The sequence below is a fragment of the Heterodontus francisci genome, chromosome 8 (assembly GCF_036365525.1).
Source record: "Heterodontus francisci isolate sHetFra1 chromosome 8, sHetFra1.hap1, whole genome shotgun sequence".
NCBI lineage: Eukaryota > Metazoa > Chordata > Chondrichthyes > Heterodontiformes > Heterodontidae > Heterodontus > Heterodontus francisci.
Genome location: NC_090378.1, coordinates 170,812 through 189,807, shown reverse-complemented (window position 1 = coordinate 189,807; position 18,996 = coordinate 170,812). Strand labels below are relative to the sequence as shown.

General features: G+C 45.6%; 1 protein-coding gene across 5 annotated transcripts in view; it reads right to left on the bottom strand.

Moving 5' to 3' along the window:
• henmt1 (HEN methyltransferase 1) overlaps window positions 1-18,996 on the bottom strand; it is an 89,752-nt gene that overhangs the window by 12,816 nt on the left and 57,940 nt on the right. For all 5 annotated transcript variants that reach the window (XM_068036544.1, XM_068036545.1, XM_068036546.1 and 2 more), the window contains one exon: window positions 9,066-9,248. In XM_068036544.1, coding sequence (XP_067892645.1) covers window positions 9,066-9,248 — 183 coding nt within the window. The remainder of the gene's footprint in view (window positions 1-9,065; window positions 9,249-18,996) is intronic.

Genomic DNA, 18,996 nt, shown 5'->3' with positions numbered 1-18,996 from the left:
GGCAGACTGTGGCGGGACAGAACCTTATTGACCGGGGGCTGCCCGGTTTGAGGCGGGCGGTAGCTGTCCAGTGAGGTGCAATGACCTCTCCCACTGACAAAGGCAACCCGTGGCGCCCAGTTTCTACGCCAATTTATCTGGACTTATAACCCGTAACTGCTGCCTTCCGTGTTGTTTTAGTCGCTGTGAGGCAACTATGGAGTGACCTCTCCATGGCGCATGCCTGGGCAAATTTATGGAGGTTGAGAGTTGCCCAGTCGTCAAAACCCCCCTCTCGGCCTTTCTGGTGGGGTCCAAAGGAGTGCAGGACACGACGTTTGGCACCAGTATGGCTGCAGGAACTGCCGGAAACATGCCAAAGGTGACACATGACCGCCTACGGGGTTCCGCTCCGGATTTTCTGTTAGGGTTTACTCCCTTAGCCTTGGTCTCTCCCGAGACGCCCACAAGGCAGTGGGGTTGTTGGGGCCCCTACACAGGTGTAGGATGGTGCCGGTGGGAGGAGGGGATGCAAGGGGGAGGGGTAGAGGGAGGGGGTGGGGGGGGGGTGCAGGGGAAGGGGGTGCGGGGTGAAGATGGTGCGAGGGGGGTGCGGGCTGGGACGGGGTTGTGAGGGGGTGAGCTGAGAGGGTGGAGCAGGGAAGGGGACGGGGGTGGGGGGGGTGGAAGGGGGGTAAAGGGGGGGGGGAGGGGGGGTGGAATCTGGTGCAGGTAATAAGCCATTTCCTCAGTGCCCACCATCGACGTCCGGAAAGCTCATCCACGTCCTTCGGGAGGTGAAGCATCAGGGAAAAAATCCAACAGGCACTTGGAAAGGTTTGAGTTAATTAAGGAGAGCCAGTACAGATTTGTAAAAAGGTCATGTTTGACTAATCTAATTGAATATTTTGATGAAGTAACAGAGAAGGCTGCTGTGGATGTAGTGGATGTTGTCTTTATGGATTTTAAGAAAGTACCACATAAAAAGCTGGTTAACAAAATTGAGGCTCATGGAATAGGAGAGGCAGTGTCCAATTGGATAAAAAAATTGGCTCAAGAACAGAAACAGCGAGTCATGGGTAAATGGTTGTTTTTCAGACTGGAGGATGGTAAACAGTGGTGTTCCCCAAGGGTCAGTTCTGGGATCACTGCTTTTTTCGCCATATTTAAATGACTTGGATCTTGGAATACAGAGTATAATTTCAAAATTTGCAGATAATACCAAACTTGGAGGAGTGGCAAACAGTGAGGATATGAGTCACGCATCAGGACATTGATCGGCTAGCAGAATGGACAGACAGGTGACATGGAATTTAATACCGACAAGTGAAAGGTGATACATTTTGGCAGAAGGGATAGGGTGAGGAAATACAGACTTAATGGTGCAGTTCTAAAGAGTTTGCAGGAAGAGAGATGTGCACTGATCTTTGAAGGTGGCAGGACATATTTAGAGAGTGGTTGGTAAAGTATTTGAGATCTTGGGCTTAATAAATAGAGGCACAGAGTACAAAAGCAGGGAAGTTATGCTGAAGCTTTATAAAGCTCTGGTTAGCCACAGTTCTGGTCACCACACTTCAAGAAGGATATGAGGGTCCTTGAGAGGGTGCAGAGGAGATTTACCAGAATGGTTCCAGTGATGGGGGATTTTAGTTACAAGGTTAGTTTGGAAAAGCTCAGGTTGTTCTCCCAGGAGCAAAGGAGATTGAGGAGGGATTTGACAAAGGTGTACAGGATTATGACAGGCTTAGATAAGTTAGAAAAGGAAAAACTGTCCCCATTAACTGATGGCATAAGGATTAGGGGACACATATTTAAGGTTTTGGGCAAGAGATGCAGGGGAATGTGAGGAAGAACGTTTTTACGCAGCAAGTGGTAATGACCTGGAACTCACTGCCCACGAGGGAGGTGGAAGCAGAGACGATCAATGATTTCAAAAGAAATTGGATGGGCATTTGAAGAAAATAAACTTTCAGGCCTGCGGGGATCGAGCGGGGGAGAGACACTAACAGGATTCCTCTGTGGTGAGCCTGCATGGACTTGATGGGCCAAATGGCCTTTTTTATGCTGTAAATGATCTATGTTACAGAGGTGGAAATAGGTGGTCTTAGTGATTTTTTTTTTTAGAATATTACAGCGCAGTACAGGCCCTTCGGCCCTCGATGTTGCGCCGATCATCTGACCTACACTATTCCATTTACATCCATATGTCTATCCAATGACCACTTAAATGCCCTTAAAGTTGGCGAGTCTACTACTGTTGCAGGCAGGGCGTTCCACGCCCCTACTACTCTCTGCGTAAAGAAACTACCTCTGACATCTGTCCTATATCTTTCACCCCTCAACTTAAAGCTATGTCCCCTCGTGTTTGCCATCCTCATCCGAGGAAAAAGACTCTCACTATCCACCCTATCTAACCCTCTGATTATCTTGTATGTCTCTATTAAGTCACCTCTCCTCCTCCTTCTCTCTAACGAAAACAACCCCAAGTCCCTCAACCTTTCCTCGTAAGACCTTCCTTCCATACCAGGCAACATCCTAGTAAATCTCCTCTGCACCCTTTCCAAAGCTTCCACATCCTTCCTATAATGCGGTGACCAGAACTGCACGCAATACTCCAGGTGCGGCCTCACCAGAGTTTTGTACAGCTGCATCATGACCCCGTGGCTCTGAAACTCGATCCCCCTACTAATAAAGGCTAACACACCATATGCCTTCTTAACAGCCCTATTAACCTGGGTAGCAACTTTCAGGGATTTATGTACCTGGATACCAAGATCTCTCTGCTCATCTACACTACCAAGAATCTTCCCATTAGCCCAGTACTCTGCATTGCTGTTACTCCTTCCAAAGTGAATCACCTCACACTTCTCCGCATTAAACTCCATTTGCCATCTCTCAGCCCAGCTCTGCAGCCTATCTATGTCCCTCTGTACCCTACAACACCCTTCGACACTATCCACAACTCCACCGACCTTCGTGTCATCCGCAAATTTACTAACCCACCCTTCTACACCCTCATCCAGGTCGTTTATAAAAATGACAAACAGCAGTGGCCCCAAAACAGAACCTTGCGGGACACCACTAGTAACTAAACTCCAGGATGAACATTTGCCATCAACCACCACCCTCTGTCTTCTTTCAGCTAGCCAATTTCTGATCCAAAGCTCTAAATCACCTTCAACCTCATACTTCCGTATTTTCTGCAATAGCCTACCGTGGGGAACCTTATCAAACGCCTTACTGAAATCCATATACACCACATCCACGGCTTTACCCTCATCCACCTGTTTGGTCACCTTCTCGAAAAACTCAATAAGGTTTGTGAGGCACGACCTACCTTTCACAAAACCGTGCTGACTATCGCAAATGAACTTATTCTTTTCAAGATGATTATAAATCCTGTCTCTTATAACCTTTTCCAACATTTTACCCACAACCGAAGTAAGGCTCACAGGTCTATAATTACCAGGGCTGTCTCTACTCCCCTTCTTGAACAAGGGGACAACATTTGCTATCCTCCAGTCCTCCGGCACTACTCCTGTCGACAATGACGACTTAAAGATCAACAACAACGGCTCTGCAATCTCCTCCCTGGCTTCCCAGAGGATCCTAGGATAAATCCCATCTGGCCCAGGGGACTTATCTATTTTCACTCTTTCCAAAATTGCTAACACCTCCTCCTTGTGAATCTCAATCCCATCTAGCCTAGTAGGCTGTATCTCAGTAATCTCCTCGGCAACATTTTCTTTCTCTACTGTAAATACTGACGAAAAATATTCATTTAACGCTTCCCCTATCTCCTCTGATTCCGCACACAACTTCCCACTACTATCCTTGATTGGCCCTGTTCTAACTCTTATCATTCGTTTATTCCTGATATACCTATAGAAAGCCTTAGGGTTTTCTTTGATCCTATCCGCCAATGACTTCTCGTGTCCTCTCCTTGCTCTTCTTAGCCCTCCCTTTAGATCCTTCCTGGCTAGCTTGTAACTCTCAAGCGCCCTAACTGAGCCTTCACGTCTCATCCTAACATAAGCCGCCCTCTTCCTCTTGACAAGCGCTTCAACTTCTTGAGTAAACCACGGCTCCCTTGCTCGACAACTTCCTCCCTGCCTGACAGGTACATACTTATCAAGGACACGCATTAGCTGCTCCTTGAATAAGCTCCACATTTCGTTTGTGCCCATCCCCTGCAGTTTCCTTCCCCATCCTACACATCCTAAATCTTGCCTAATCACGTCATAATTTCCTTTCCCCCAGCTATAATTCTTGCCCTGCGGTATATACCTGTCCCTGCCCATCGCTAAGGTAAACCTAACCGAATTGTGATCACTATCGCCAAAGTGCTCACCTACATCTAAATCGAACACCTGGCCGGGTTCATTACCCAGTACCAAATCCAATGTGGCATCGCCCCTGGTTGGCCTGTCCACATACTGTGTCAGAAAACCCTCCTGCACACACTGGACAAAAACAGACCCATCTAAAGTACTCGAACTATAGTATTTCCAGTCAATATTTGGAAAGTTAAAGTCCCCCATAACCACTACCCTGTTACTCTCGCTCCTGTCGAGAATCATCTTCGCTATCCTTTCCTCTACATCTCTGGAACTATTCGGAGGTCTATAGAAAACTCCCAACAGGGTGACCTCTCCTCTCCTGTTTCTAACCTCGGCCCATACTACCTCAGTAGACGAGTCCTCAAACGTCCTTTCTGCCGCTGTAATACTTTCCTTGATTAACAATGCCACACCCCCCCCTCTTTTACCCTCTTCTCTGTTCTTTCTGAAACATCTAAATCCCGGAACCTGCAACATCCATTCCTGCCCCTGCTCTACCCATGTCTCCGAAATGGCCACAACATCAGGATCCCAGGTACCAACCCATGCTGCAAGCTCACCCATCTTATTCCGGATGCTCCTGGCGTTGAAGTAGACACACTTTAAACCAAGTTCTTGCTTGCCAGTGCCCTCTTGCGTCCCTGTAACCTTATCCCCTACCTCACTACTCTCAACAGCCTGTACACTGGAACTACAATTTAGGTTCCCATTCCCCTGCTGATTTAGTTTAAACCCCCCCGAAGAGCACTAACAAATCTCCCCCCCAGGATATTGGTACCCCTCTGGTTCAGGTGAAGACCATCCTGTTTGTAGAGGTCCCACCTACCCCAGAAAGAGCCCCAATTATCCAGGAAACCAAAACCCTCCCTCCTACACCATCCCTGCAGCCACGTGTTCAACTCCTCTCTCTCCCTATTCCTCTCTTCGCTAGCACGTGGCACAGGCAACAACCCAGAGATAACAACTCTGGTTGTTCTCGCTCTAAGCTTCCACCCTAGCTCCCTGAATTTCTGCCTTAAATCCCCATCTCTCTTCCTACCTATGTCGTTGGTGCCTATGTGGACCACGACTTGGGGGTGCTCCCCCTTCCCCTTAAGGATCCCAAAAACACGATCGGAGACATCACGTACCCTGGCACCTGGGAGGCAACACACCAACCGTGAGTCTCTCTCGTTCCCACAGAACCTCCTATCTGTTCCCCTAACTATGGAGTCCCCAATGACTAATGCTCTGCTCCTCTTCCCTTTTCCCTTCTGAGCAACAGGGACAGACTCTGTGCCAGAGACCTGCACCCCATTGCTTACCCCTGGTAAGTCGTCCCCCCCAACAGTATCCAAAACGGTATACCTGTTGTTGAGGGAAACGGCCACAGGGGATCCCTGCACTGCCTGCTGGTTCCCTTTCCTTCCCCTGACGGTAACCCATCTACCTACTTCTTTTACCTGAGGTGTGACTGCCTCCCTATAACTCCTGTCAATAATCCCCTCCGCCTCCCGAATGATCCGAAGTTCATCCAGCTCCAGCTCCAGTTCCCTAACGCGGTCTGCGAGGAGCTGGAGTTGGGTGCACTTCCCGCAGATGCAGTCAGCAGGGACACTCTTGGCGACCCCTACCTCCCATGTGAATATAAGGTCAGAAGTTCATCTCGGGGTCAAATATGACACCATGGTTTAGTCTCAGACAGCTGTCAGGGAGAGGGACGAAGTCAGTGGCAAGGGAGTGGTGTTTGTGGCAGGATCCAAAGGCAATGGCTTCAGTCTTCCCAATATGTAATTGGAGACATTTCTGCTCAGCCAGTACTGGATATCGGATAAGCCTTCTGATAATTCAACAATATGGAGCAGTCAAGAGAAGTAGAGGGGTCGAGAGAGGTGGTGGTGAGGTAGTGCTGGGTGTTGTCAGTGTACATGTGAAAACTAATGCTGTGCTTCCAGATAATGTTATGAGGGGCAGCATGTAGATCAGAAATAGGAGGGAGCCAAGGATAGATCTTTGGGGCACACCAGAGGAACTGCATTAAAGGTGCTATATAAATGGGAGCTGTTGTTGTGTCAGGGTCCTCTGGTTACCGACCCTCCTGCCAGTGGAAACAGTTTTACCTGATCTACCCTATCGAAACCCTTCATAATTTTTTAATACATCTATTAAATCTCCCCGTAACCTTCTGTGCTCTAAGGTGTACAATCCCAGCTTCTCCACATAATTTAAGTCCCTCATCCCTGGAACCATTCTAGTAAATCTCCTCTGCAACCTCTCCAAGGCCCTGCCATCCTTCCTAAAGTATGGTGCCCAGAATTGAACACAATACTCCAGCTGCGGCCTAAAGGCTAAAGGTTAAGTATAACTTCCTTGCTTTTATAAATTGCAGAAGCTCTAGCCACAATCTTCGAATGCTCCTGAGATATGGGACTCGAAGGATTGCAAATGTCAAACCCCAGTTTTAAAAAGGGGAGAAATCATTCCAGAATTGGTGGTGAGAAACTTTCAGAAACAATAATTCGGGACAAAATTCATGATCACTTAGAAAACCTGGCTTAATAAATGAAAACCAGCACAGATTTGCTAAAGGCAAATCTTGTTTGACTAACTTGATCTAGTTCTTTGATGAAATAACGGAGTGGGTTGACGGGGGTAGTGCAGTTGATGTTGTATATATGGACTATCAAAAAGCATTGGATAAAGTGCAACATAATAGGCTTGTTTGCGAAAATAAAACCCATGGGATTAAAAGGACAGTGGCAGCATGGAAATCGGTAAAAGGATAGAAAGCAGAGAGTGGTGGTGACAAGTTGATTAAGCTATTAAAAAAGCATTCAGGATCCTGTGCTTCATAAATAAAGGCAATGAGCCTCCAAAATTTCCACCCTTACTGTCCTCAACAGCCTAGGATGTATCCCATCCAGATCAGGTGACTTTTTGAAGTACCTCTTTTTTTGTATCCTATCCAATATTGCTACTGCCTCCTCCTTTACTGATACATTGGCAGCATCCTCTTTAGTGATGACAGGTCCAAAGTCTTCACTAATACCTCAGGCATGCCCTCTGCCTCCACAAGATGATCTCCTATTTGGTCCTTAATTAGCCCAACCCTTCTTTCGACTACCCTTTCATTATTAGTGTGTTTATAAAAGAGTTAAGTGCTTTCTTTTATGTCAGCTGCTAATCTATTCCCATATTCTGTCTTTGCCCCTCTGAGCCAATGTTGTTCCTTTGTTTAAGAAGGGTAGCAAGGATAATCCAGGAAATTACAGGCCAGTGAGCCTTACGGCAGTGGTAGGGAAATTATTGGAGAGGATTCTTCGGGACAGGAGTTACTCCCATTTGGAAACAAATTGACTTATTAGCGAGAGGCAGCATGGTTTTGTGAAGGGGAGGTCATGACTCGCTAACTTGATAGAGTTTTTTGAGGAACTGACGAAGATGATTGATGAAGGAAGGGTAGTGGATGTTGTCTACATGGACTTCAGGAAAGCCTTTGACAAGGTCCCTCATGGCAGACTGGTGAAGTCTTCACAAAAGGTGAAGTCACATGGGATCAGAGGTGAGCTGGCAAGATGGATACAGAACTGGCTCGGTCATAGAAGACAGAGGGTAGCAGTGGAAGAGTGCTTTTCTGAACGGAGGGATGTGACTAGTGGTGTTCCGCAGGGATCAGTGCTGGGACCTTTGCTGTTTGTAGTATATATAAATGATTTGGAGGAAAATGTAGCTGATCTGATTGGTAAGTTTGCGGACGACACAAAGGTTGGTGGAGTTGCGGATAGTGATGAGGATTGTCAGAGGATACAGCAGGATATAGATCGGTTGGAGACTTGGGCAGAGAAATGGCAAATGGAGTTTAATCCGGACAAATGTGAGGTAATGCATTCTGGAAGGTCTAATACAGGTGGGAGGTATACAGTAAATGGCAGAACCCTTAGGAGTATTGACAGGCAGAGAGATCTGGGCGTACAGGTCCACAGATCACTGAAAGTGGCAACGCAGGTGGATAAGGTAGTCAAGAAGGCATACGGCATGCTTGCCTTCATCGGTCGGGGCACAGAGTATAAAAATTGGCAAGTCATGCTACAGCTGTAAAGAACCTTAATTAGGCCACACTTGGAATATTGCGTACAATTCTGGTCGCCACACTACCTGAAGGATGTGGAGGCTTTGGAGAGGGTACAGAAGAGGTTTACCAGGATGTTGTCTGGTCTGGAGGGCATTAGCTATGAGGAGAGGTTGGATAAACATGGATTGTTTTCACTGGAACGACGGAGGTGGAGGGGCGACATGATAGAGGTTTACAAAGTTATGAGCGGCATGGACAGAGTGGATAGTCAGAAGATTTTTCCCAGGGTGAAAGAGTCAGTTACTAGGGGACATAGGTTTAAGGTACTTGGGGCAAAGTTTAGAGGGGATGTGCGAGGCAAGTTTTTTTACACAGAGGGTGGTGAGTACCTGGAACTTGCTGCCGGGGGAGGTGGTGGAAGCAGGTACGAGAGCGATGTTTAAGAGGTATTTTGACAAATACATGAATAGGATGGGAATAGAGGGATACAGACCTTGGAAGTGCAGAAGGTTTTAGTTTAGACAGACATCAAGATCGGTGCAGGCTTGGAGGGCCGAATGGCCTGTTCCTGTGCTGTACTGTTCTTTGCTCTTATTCCTTTTTTTTTTAGATCTCCTCTGCACGTTCTATATTCAGCTTGATTCTCCACATTTTAATCTACAATATTACTGATCTGCACAATGCTGCGCACTTACCAAGCCTGGAATTCTGCTCTGCTCCATTCAAACCTATGGTCCCAGTGTCTGAATCGCATTATTCCTGGAAGCAAGGGGTTGAAATCTGCATTTGGAGTTGTAATTACAACTACTGCTGGATTAATGTATCCAAACACCACCTCTGGAAACCTCTCAAGTTCTGGCGGGTCAAGATGTTCTATTCTGAAAAGATAACAGGAAATGAATAAAGTCAGACTAATAACATAAACAATTAAAAACTGAAAAATGTTCAAAAATTGTGAAGTTTTGCACACAATGTGCTTTCCAATGCTTTACAGAAAATACTCCCACACAGGCTCCTTCTAAAATAATGATTAAACTTGGGAGCGTGATAATAATTACAAGGAGATAATGGGACTTTCAGTTAGAAACTACTTGGGAAACGATAAATGCTTATCCTGGTGTCCAGACTGAGATTTACCACACAGGCATGCTCATTGTGAACTGAAGCAAGACAGGTACCATCACTGTGAAGAGATTAATTTTAATAAGAACGAAGAGAAGCAATATATAGGATATAATTCTAAAGTGGTGCAGGAGCAGAGGAACCTGGAGGTATATGTGCACTGTTATGAGTGCTTCCATTTCTTTTGTCAAATTATGAGGATTTATGTTTTAAAACTGAAACAAAATTCCATAGATGCTGGAATTTATGTTTTTTTTAAAAAAAAAAGGTCATCAGAAGGTATTTTGGACTTGGCTTGTAAACAACAATTGCTGGAAGGCAACTGTTTCGAGATAAATACCCAGCAGGGGGCTTTTTTGACTTGGGGAAGATGTTTACAGAGAAGTGATAGCTCAAGAATTATAGGGCTCAGGAGGCTTGACTCCTGGGATGTTTTTGGTTTCGCTTTGGACAGGCAGTTGGGATGTAGACAGTGTTCTGAAAAGGAGTTAAAGAATCAAGCTGCCAAGGACAAAACCCAACTTAGCCTTTTCCAGCTCCTCAGGCAGGTGCTAGTTTAAAGGGCTGCCTGACTCTCTCTGTGTGCCCACTCAGCGCCGCTCCTCCCTGCGCCTCTAGCTGTATGCTGGTCTGTTTCTTTCTCTCTCTCTCCCGCAGCAGCCAATCCCGAAAACAGGAGGGGCAGCCGATCCCAGCACGTCTTCATCGCGAACCGTCAATCAGCGGTCATGCCGCCAGGCAGCTTGCTGTCAGTCACAGATACTGACCAATCACAGACAGAGCTTTATTGAAACCTTTGGCAGCTGTAAGAAACCAATGGAGGATTTTCAAAATTCTAATGTCGGAAATCCGCCATTTGATGGAAATTTATCATTGCTGCTGAGGGAGTGTTGCACTGTCAGCAGGGTAGTAGTAAGGGAGTGCTGCATTGTCAGAGGGGAAGAACTGAGGGTATGCTGTGCTGTCACTGGGCAGTGCTGAAGGTGTGATGCACTATCAGAGGTGCTGTCTTTTAGATGAGACATTGAACCGAGGCCCCATCTGCTCTCTCAGGTGGACGTACAAGATCCCACAGGCGCTATTTCGAAGAAGAATGGGTGGGTTCTCCCTGAATCCTGGCAATATTTATCCCTCAATGAACAGCACTAAAAAGCAGATTACATGGTCATTATCACATTGCTGCATGTGGGATCCTGCTGTGTACAAACTGGCTGCTGTGTTTCCTACATTACAATAGTGACTACATTTCAAAAGTATTTCATTGCCTGTAAAGCGCTTTGGGATGTCCTGACCTTGTGAAAGGTGCTACATAATGCAAGTTTTTATTTCCCCATAATTCAAGTTGTTTTTGTTGAAAACAGGAGATTGAAGTGAGGAAATTAGTGTGGTGCTGGGGAGGATCGTTTTTGAGTGAAAGGCAAGGGATGGAAAAAGTGAGAGGTGCGGTCCGTGAAGGTGCCAGAGGAGTGGAGTCGGGTGGGGGGGGGGGGGGGGGGCGGTTGCGAAGAGGTGAATCTTGATGTTAAAAACTATGGTACTAATCCAGCAAATGTGGCTCCTGATTATGCATCACTGGTGTGGCAGAGGGGGGGTGGGGGGGGTTTGATCTGAGTGAGTCAATTGATTCTCCTAAACCTAGTTACTGTCAGCACCTAATGCCAATGGACTCTTCCACAAAGCAGTTCTGGACAGCAAGAGTTGACAGGCAGCCAACATTCTGCAGGGCAATATGGAACATGTCACTGGTTCATGACCCAGGAGTGAGGCAGACGTTGGAATAGTAAACGTTTAAAAAGCAAGACAGGCATGCAGGTGATTAATGATAGAGGAAAGATAGCTACAGGCATGGTGTCAAGTAGCACTATATTGTGTTCAGAGAACACCAGTGGAAGATGTGGGCTGGTGCAAGAGGGACTTGTGTTTGGTACAGCAGCAGAAGGGAAGGTGCAGTGAGAGTAATGTAGGATGGGGAAAAGTTTCGAGAGTGGCGACGCTGGAGAAAGAGAGTGGGAGGTGTAAAGGGGCATGGCTGGAGATTATGAACAGCAGAGCCTTGAAATGGCTGAAGAAGAAGAAGAATTGGTCTGGAGTGGCAATCGACTCAAAGGAGTGAATGCATGAAAACCATGTATCACACGGCAGAGAGCGAAACAGGCATGATGCTACTGTCAAGGCTGATACCAGGAGGGGAATACTGTATTATATTGGAACAATGTCCCACATCTTCACAATGTCTTCCATTGATCAGCCCAATGTCTAACACTAGATATTTGTCAATGAAATGGCTAATCAGTTCCTTTATTTTGTGTCAAGAATGAGGATGGCAATTGTCATCAATCCAAATCAAACTCTCCACCTTTAGGCATTGTAATCCTGGTTAATGATCCCTAACATCCTCAGTAACAGAAACCCATCTCAACAATATCCTCAATCACATGAAATAAGCACCATCTCTAACCTCTTACAAATGTAATTCAAGATAACTCACCCAATATATCCAAATGTGTTTTGTAGAACTGAAAAGTATTTACCAGGTTCTTGATATTAAAAAGCAACATCCCTGTTAGGTTCTCTCTGCATACTTGGACACCATCCTCTCACCACACTTTACTATTCGTTCTTGGGCAGTGAGCGTCTCTGGCAAGGCCAGCATTTATTTCCAACTCCTATTTTCAGGAGTTTCAGAATTTTGACTCAGCGACAATGAAGGAATGCAATACAGTTCCAAGTCAGGATGGTGTGTGACTTGAACGGGAACTTGTAGGTGGTGGTGTTCCCATGTGTCTGCTGCTCTTGTCCTTCTAGATAGTGGAGGTAGTGGGTTTGGAAGGTGCTGTCGAAGAAGTCTTGACAAGTTGCTGCAGTGCATCTTGTAAATGGTAACACATTGCTGCCACTGTGCACAGGTGGTGGAGGGAGTGAACATAAGAAATAGGAACAGGAGTAGTGAATAGCCCTTTCAGCCCACTCCGCCATTCAATGAGATCATGGCTGATCTACTTTAACACCATTTTCCCGCACTATCTCCTTAACCCTTGATGTTTTTAGTATGTAGAAATCTATCAATCTCAGTCAATGACTGAGCCTCCACACTGCTCTGGGGCAGAGAATTCCAAAGATTCACCATTCTCTGAGTGAAGAAATTCTTCCTCATCTCAGTCATTGAGTTCTGCAGCACAGAAACAGGCCCTTCGGCCTATCGTTTCTGTGCCAGGCATCCAGCACCCAACTATTCTAATCCCATATTCCTGCACTTGGCCCATAGCCTTGTATGCTATGGCATTTCAAGTGCTCATCTAAATACTTCTTAAGTGTTGTGAGGGTTCCTGCCTCCACCGCCTCTTCAGGCAGTGCGTTCCAGATTCCAACCACCCTCTGGGTGAAAGGAGTTTTCCTCAAATTCCCCCTAAACCTCCTTCCCCTTACCTTAAATCTATGCCCCCTGGTTCTTGACCCCTCTGCTAAGAGAAAAGGTTTCTTCCTATCTAACCTATCAATGCTCTTACTGCAGTAATTAACTCCTTGATCAACAGTGCAATGCCACCTCCTCTTATATCCCCTCCCCTGTCACGCCTGAAGATTCTTTACACTGGAATATTGAGCTGCCAGTCCTGTCCCTCCCTTAACCATGTCTCTGTGATAGCAGTAATATCATAATCCCATGTGCTAATCAATGCCCTCAATTCATTTGCCTTACTAGTAAGACTCCTTGCATTGAAATAGATGCAATCCAACCTTGTATTTTTCCCTTGTGCCTTAACAAGTTTATATATGCTCTGCCTTCCAGGCAGACTCACTTTCTGTTCTACATCACTCCCTACTGTACCTCCACTCTGTATCCCATCCCCCTGCCAAATTAGTTTGAACCCTCCCCAATAGCACTAGCAAATCTCCCAGCAAGGATGTTGGTCCCGTAGCGGTTCAGGTGCAACCCGTCCAACTTGTGCAGGTCCCACCTTCGCCAGAAACAGACCCAGTGATCCAGGAACCTGAAGCCCTCCCTCCTGCACCATCTCCTCAGCCACGCATTCATCTGCTCTATCCTCCTATTCCTATACTCACTAGTACGTGGCACCCGGAGTATTCCAGAGATTACAACCTTAGAGATCCTGCTTTTTAATCTGCTACCTAGCTCCCTAAATTCTTGTTGCAGGACCTCATCCCTTTTTCTACCTATGTCGTTGGTAACAATGTGTACCATGACTCTGGCTGCTCACCCTCCCCCTTCAGAACGTCCTGCAGCCGCTCCGTGACATCCTTGACTCGAGCACCAGGGAGGCAACATACCATCCTGGAGTCACGTTGGCGGTCACAGAAATGCCTATCTGTACCCCTTACGATAGAATCCCCTATCACTATAGCTCTTCCATCCTTTTTCCCCCCCTGTTGTGCAGCATAGCCATCCTTGGTTCCAAGGACCTGGCTGTTGCTGTTTTCCCCTGGAAGGCCATCCCCTCCAACATTATTCAAAGTGGTATATCTGTTTGAGAGGGGGATGGCTACAGGGGACTCCTGCACTACTTGCCTGCGCCTACTACTCCACCTGGTGGTCACCCATCCCTTTTCTGCCTGTGCTGTCATTACCTGCGGTGTGACCACCTCTCTAAACGTGCTATCCAAAACATCCTCAGCATCACGGATGCTCCACAGTGAATCCACCCGCAGCTCTAGCTCTGTAATGCGGGTAGTCAGTAGCTGCAGATGGATACATTTCCTGCACGCATGGTTGTCAGAGACTCTGGAAGCATCCTTGATTTCCCACAAAGCACAGGAGGAGCATATCACGGGTGCGAGCTCTCCTGCCATGACTTACCTTTAAACTAATTTAGTTACTCCCTTAAAAAATATTAATTACACTAGGGGTCTTCTTCTACTCCAAACACTACCCAGTACAATCTAAAGTCTTTAATAAATTACACTAATTTAAGTAGAACTACTCACCTTATCACTTGAGGTTTTTAAAAAAAAACGTACCCCTTTTTTAAGGAATTTAAATGCATTAATAGCTGTTACTTACCTTGCAGAATTCCCATGATGTCACTGTAAGTTTTCCTTTCCTTTTTTCGAGTCTCAGCACCTGCTGAGAGACACAGGGAGCGAGAGGGAGCCTGCCGCCACTCAGGATCAGGTTCCACGCAGGTCCGCCAGTCGCCGCTCCGCTCCCAGTTAAGTCCTAAATGGCCTGCCCTTTATTCTGATACTGTGTCCCCTGGTTCTGGACTCCCCAGACTTCCTGCAACAACCCTGGCAAGCCCTGTAAGAATTTTGAATGTTTGAATGAGATCACCTCTCAATCATCTAAACTCCAGAGAATAAAGGCCCAGTCTATTTAATCTTTCCTCATAGGACAATCCCTCCATCCCAGGAATTAGTTTGGTGAACCTTCACTGCACTCCCTTTATGGCAAGTTGATCTTTCTTTAGATAAAAGCAAAATACTGCAGACGCTGGAAATCTGAAATAAAAACAGAAAGTGCTAGAAATACCCAGCAGGTCAGGCAGCATCTGTGGAGAAAGAAGCAATGTTTCAGATCTGTGACCTTTCACAGACCTGAAACATTAACTCTGCTTCTCTCTCCACAGATGCTGCCTGACCTGCTGATTATTTTCAGCACTTTCTGTTTTTTATAGCTTTCCTTAGGCAAGGAGACCAAAACTGCACACAGTACTCCAGGTGCAGTCTCACCGAGGCTGTATACAATTGCCGTAAGATATCTTTACTCCTATACTCAAATCTTCTTGTAATGAAGGCCAACATACCATTTGCCTTCTTAATTGTTTGCCGTACCTGCATGTTAGCTTTCAAACTCATGAACAAGGACACTTAAGTCCCTTTGAAATTCAACACTAACCAGCGTTTTTGTGCATTAAAGGAATGTATTTTTGTTGTAAACTATGTATTAGTTCTTTAAATGCTAGCCATTGCCTGTCTACCATCATATCTTTTAATGTAGTTTCCAAATCCACCATAGCCAATTTGTCCCTCATACCTTTATAGTTTCCTTTGCTTAGATTTAAGACCCTAGTTTCTGATTGAACGACATCATTTTCAAACTTAATGTAAAATTCTCTCATATTATGGTCACTCTTTCCTAAAGGCTCCTTTACAACAAGATTATTACTTAGCCCTTTTTCATCGCACAATACTAGACCTAAAATAGCCCGTTCCTCAGTTGGTCCCTCAACGTACTGCTCTAGAAAACCATCTCTCACACATTCCAAGAATTCATCCTCCACAACTTTAGTACTCAAAGTTTACTCGGTCTCTATGTCAATTGAAATCCCCCATGATTACTGTATTACCCTTGTCACATACAGCTCTAACTTCCTGATTTATACTGTGATTTAAATTACCACTGCTGTCTGGTGGCCTATAAACAACTCTGACCAATGTTTTCCACCCTTTGCTGTTTCTTAGTTCCACCCAAACTGATTCTACTTCTTGATCTTTGGAACTAAGGCCATCTCTCATTACAGTACTAATGCCCTCTTTAATTAACAGAGCTGAAGTAAAAAAGGGGTGAAGTAAAAAAGGAAATTAGGAAAGCAAAGAGAGGACATGAAAAAATATTGGCAGTAAAATCAAGGAAAACCCAAATATGTTTTATCAGTACATTAAGAGCAAGAGGATAACAGAGAAAAGCGTAGGGCCTACAAGGTAACTTATGCGTGGATGCAGAAGATGTGGGCAGGGTTCTTAATGAGGACTTTGTCTCCATCTTCACAAAGGAGAGATGATGCAGACATTGTAGTTAAAGAGGAGGAGTGTCAAATATTAGATAGGATAAGCATAATGAGAGAGGAAGTACTAGAGGGTCTGACATCCTTGGAAGTGGATAAATCACCAAGGCTGGATGGATTGTATGTTAAAAGAAGCCAGGGAGGAAACAGCAGATGCTCTGAGGATTATCTTCAAAACTTCACTAGATACAGGCGAGGTACGAAAGGATTGGAGGTCTGCAAACGTTGTACCATCAAATAAAAAGTGTAAGAAGGATAGACCAACTAATTATAGGCCAGTCAGTCTGACCTCAGTGGTGGGCAAATTATTAGAATCGATTCTGAGAGATAGGATAAACTGTCACTAAGAAAGGCATAAATTAATCAGGGATAGTCAACATGGATTTGTTTAGGGAAGATCGTGTCTTACTAACTTAATGGAATTTCTTGAGGAAGTAAGAAGGGTTGATGAGGGCAGTGCAGTGGATGTGGTCTACATGGATTTTAGTAAGGCATTTGACAAGGTCCCACATGGCAGACTGGTCAGAAATGTAAAAGCCCATGGAATACAGGGGAATGTGGCAGGTTGTATCCAAAATTGGCTCAATGACAGGAAACAAAGGGTAATGGGCGACGGATGTTTCTGCGAATGGAAGGTGGTTTCCAGTGGCGTTCCACAGGACTCAGTGTTGGGTCCCTTGCTGTTTGTGGTATATATTAATGATGTGGACTGAAATGTGGGAGGCATGATTGGGAAATTTGCAGATGACACAAAAATTGGCCGTGTAATTTAAAGTGAAGAGGATAGCTGTAGACTCCAGAATGATATCAATAGTTTGGATGAGTGGGCGGAAAAGTGGCAAATGGAATTCAACCCAGAGAAGTATGAGGTAATCCATTTGGGGAGGGCATACAAAGCAAGGGAATACACAATAAATGGGAGGATATTGAGAGGGGTAGAAGAAGTGAGACAACTTGGAACGCATGTCCACAGGTCCCTGAAGGTGGCAGGACAGGTAGATAAAATGGTGAAGTAGGCATATGGAATGCTTTCCTTTATTGGCCATGGTATAGAATACAAAAGTAGGGATGTAATGCTAGAATTGTATAAAACGCTGGTTAGGCCCCAGATGGAGTATTGCATACCGTTCTGGTCACCACATTACAGGAAGAACATAATTGTGCTGGAGAGAGTACAGAGGAAATATACAAGAATGTTGCCAGGGCTTGAAAATTGCAGCTATGAGGAAAGATTGGATAGGCTGGGGATGTTTTCCTTAGAACAGAGGAGGCTGAGAGGTGACTTAATTGAGGTGTACAAAATTATGAGGGGCCTAGATAGACAGGAAGGACCTGTTTCCCCTAGCGGAGAGGTCAATTACCAGGGAGCACAGACTTAAAGTGATTGGTAGAACTATTAGAAGGGACATGAGGAAAAACTTTTTCACCCAGAGGGTGGTGGGTGTCTGGAATTCACTCCCCAATTGGTGGTGGAAGCAGAAACCCTCAACTCATTTGAAAGGTACTTGGACCTGCACCCGAAATGCAGTAACCTACAAGGCTACGGACCAGATGCTGGAAGGTGGGATTAGATTGGGCGGCTAGTTTTTTCAGCCGGCGCAAACACTGTGCCGTAACTTTTCTATGGCTCTATAGCTACCATGCCACCTTTTCTCAGCTTCCTGCCCTTCCTGATTGTCACATACCCCAGGATATTCAGGTCCCAACTTTGGTTTCCTTGTAGCCACGTCTCTGTAATGGCTATCAGATTATACATATGAATTTCTATCTGAGCTGACAATTCATCTGTTTTATCGCAAATGCTGCGGGCATTCAGATACAGAGCCCTTAATTCAGATTTTTTACTATTTTTGTAAACTCTGGCCCTATCTGCTGGCACACTCTTAAGTTTGCAATCACTATTCTTTCCTGCCATACTCTGATCATTATTATCTTTATTGCTACCTTGATCTATTGCCTTCTCATTTCCCTTTAATTTACTCAGGCTTTCCCGACATGATACTTTCCCCCACCTCCCACTTAGTTTAAAGCCCTCTCTACTTCCTTAGCTATATGATTCGCTAGAACATTGATCAACTTTCTCCAGTACTGGTGCCAGTGCCTCACAAACAAGGATCCATTTCTCCCACATCAGTCTTTGAGACAGGCATTCATCTCTCTAATCTTATTTACCCTATGCCAATTTGCACTTGGCTCATGCAATAATCCAGAGATTACCTTTGAGGTTCTGCTTTTTAATTTAGTGCTTAGCTCCTCATACCCCCTATGCAGAACCTCTTTCCTAGTTCTGTCCATGTCATGAGTACCTACGTGGACCATGACCACTGGATCTTTCCCCTCCCGCTGCAAGTTCCTCTCCATCCCTGAGCAGATGTCCTGAACCCTGGCACCAGGCGGGCAACACAGTCTTCAGGTGCCTTGCTCTCGGCTGCAGGGAACAGTGTCTATTCCCCTGACTATACTGTCGTCTACTACCACAATACTCCTTTTAACTCCCCCACTTCAATGGCTTCCTGTGCCATGGTGTCATGGTTAGTCTGCTCATCCATACAACAGCCCTCATTCTTGTCCATACAAGCTGTAAGAACCTCGAACTTGTTGCTCAATTGCAAGGACTAAGGCTGCTCCACTCCCACCTTCGTGATCCCCTTACCTGCCTGACTCACAGTCACACCCTCCCGACTCTGACCACTGACAAAATCAAGCGACCCTATCCTAAGGGATATGACTGCCTTCTGGAACAAAATGTCCAGGTAACTTTCTC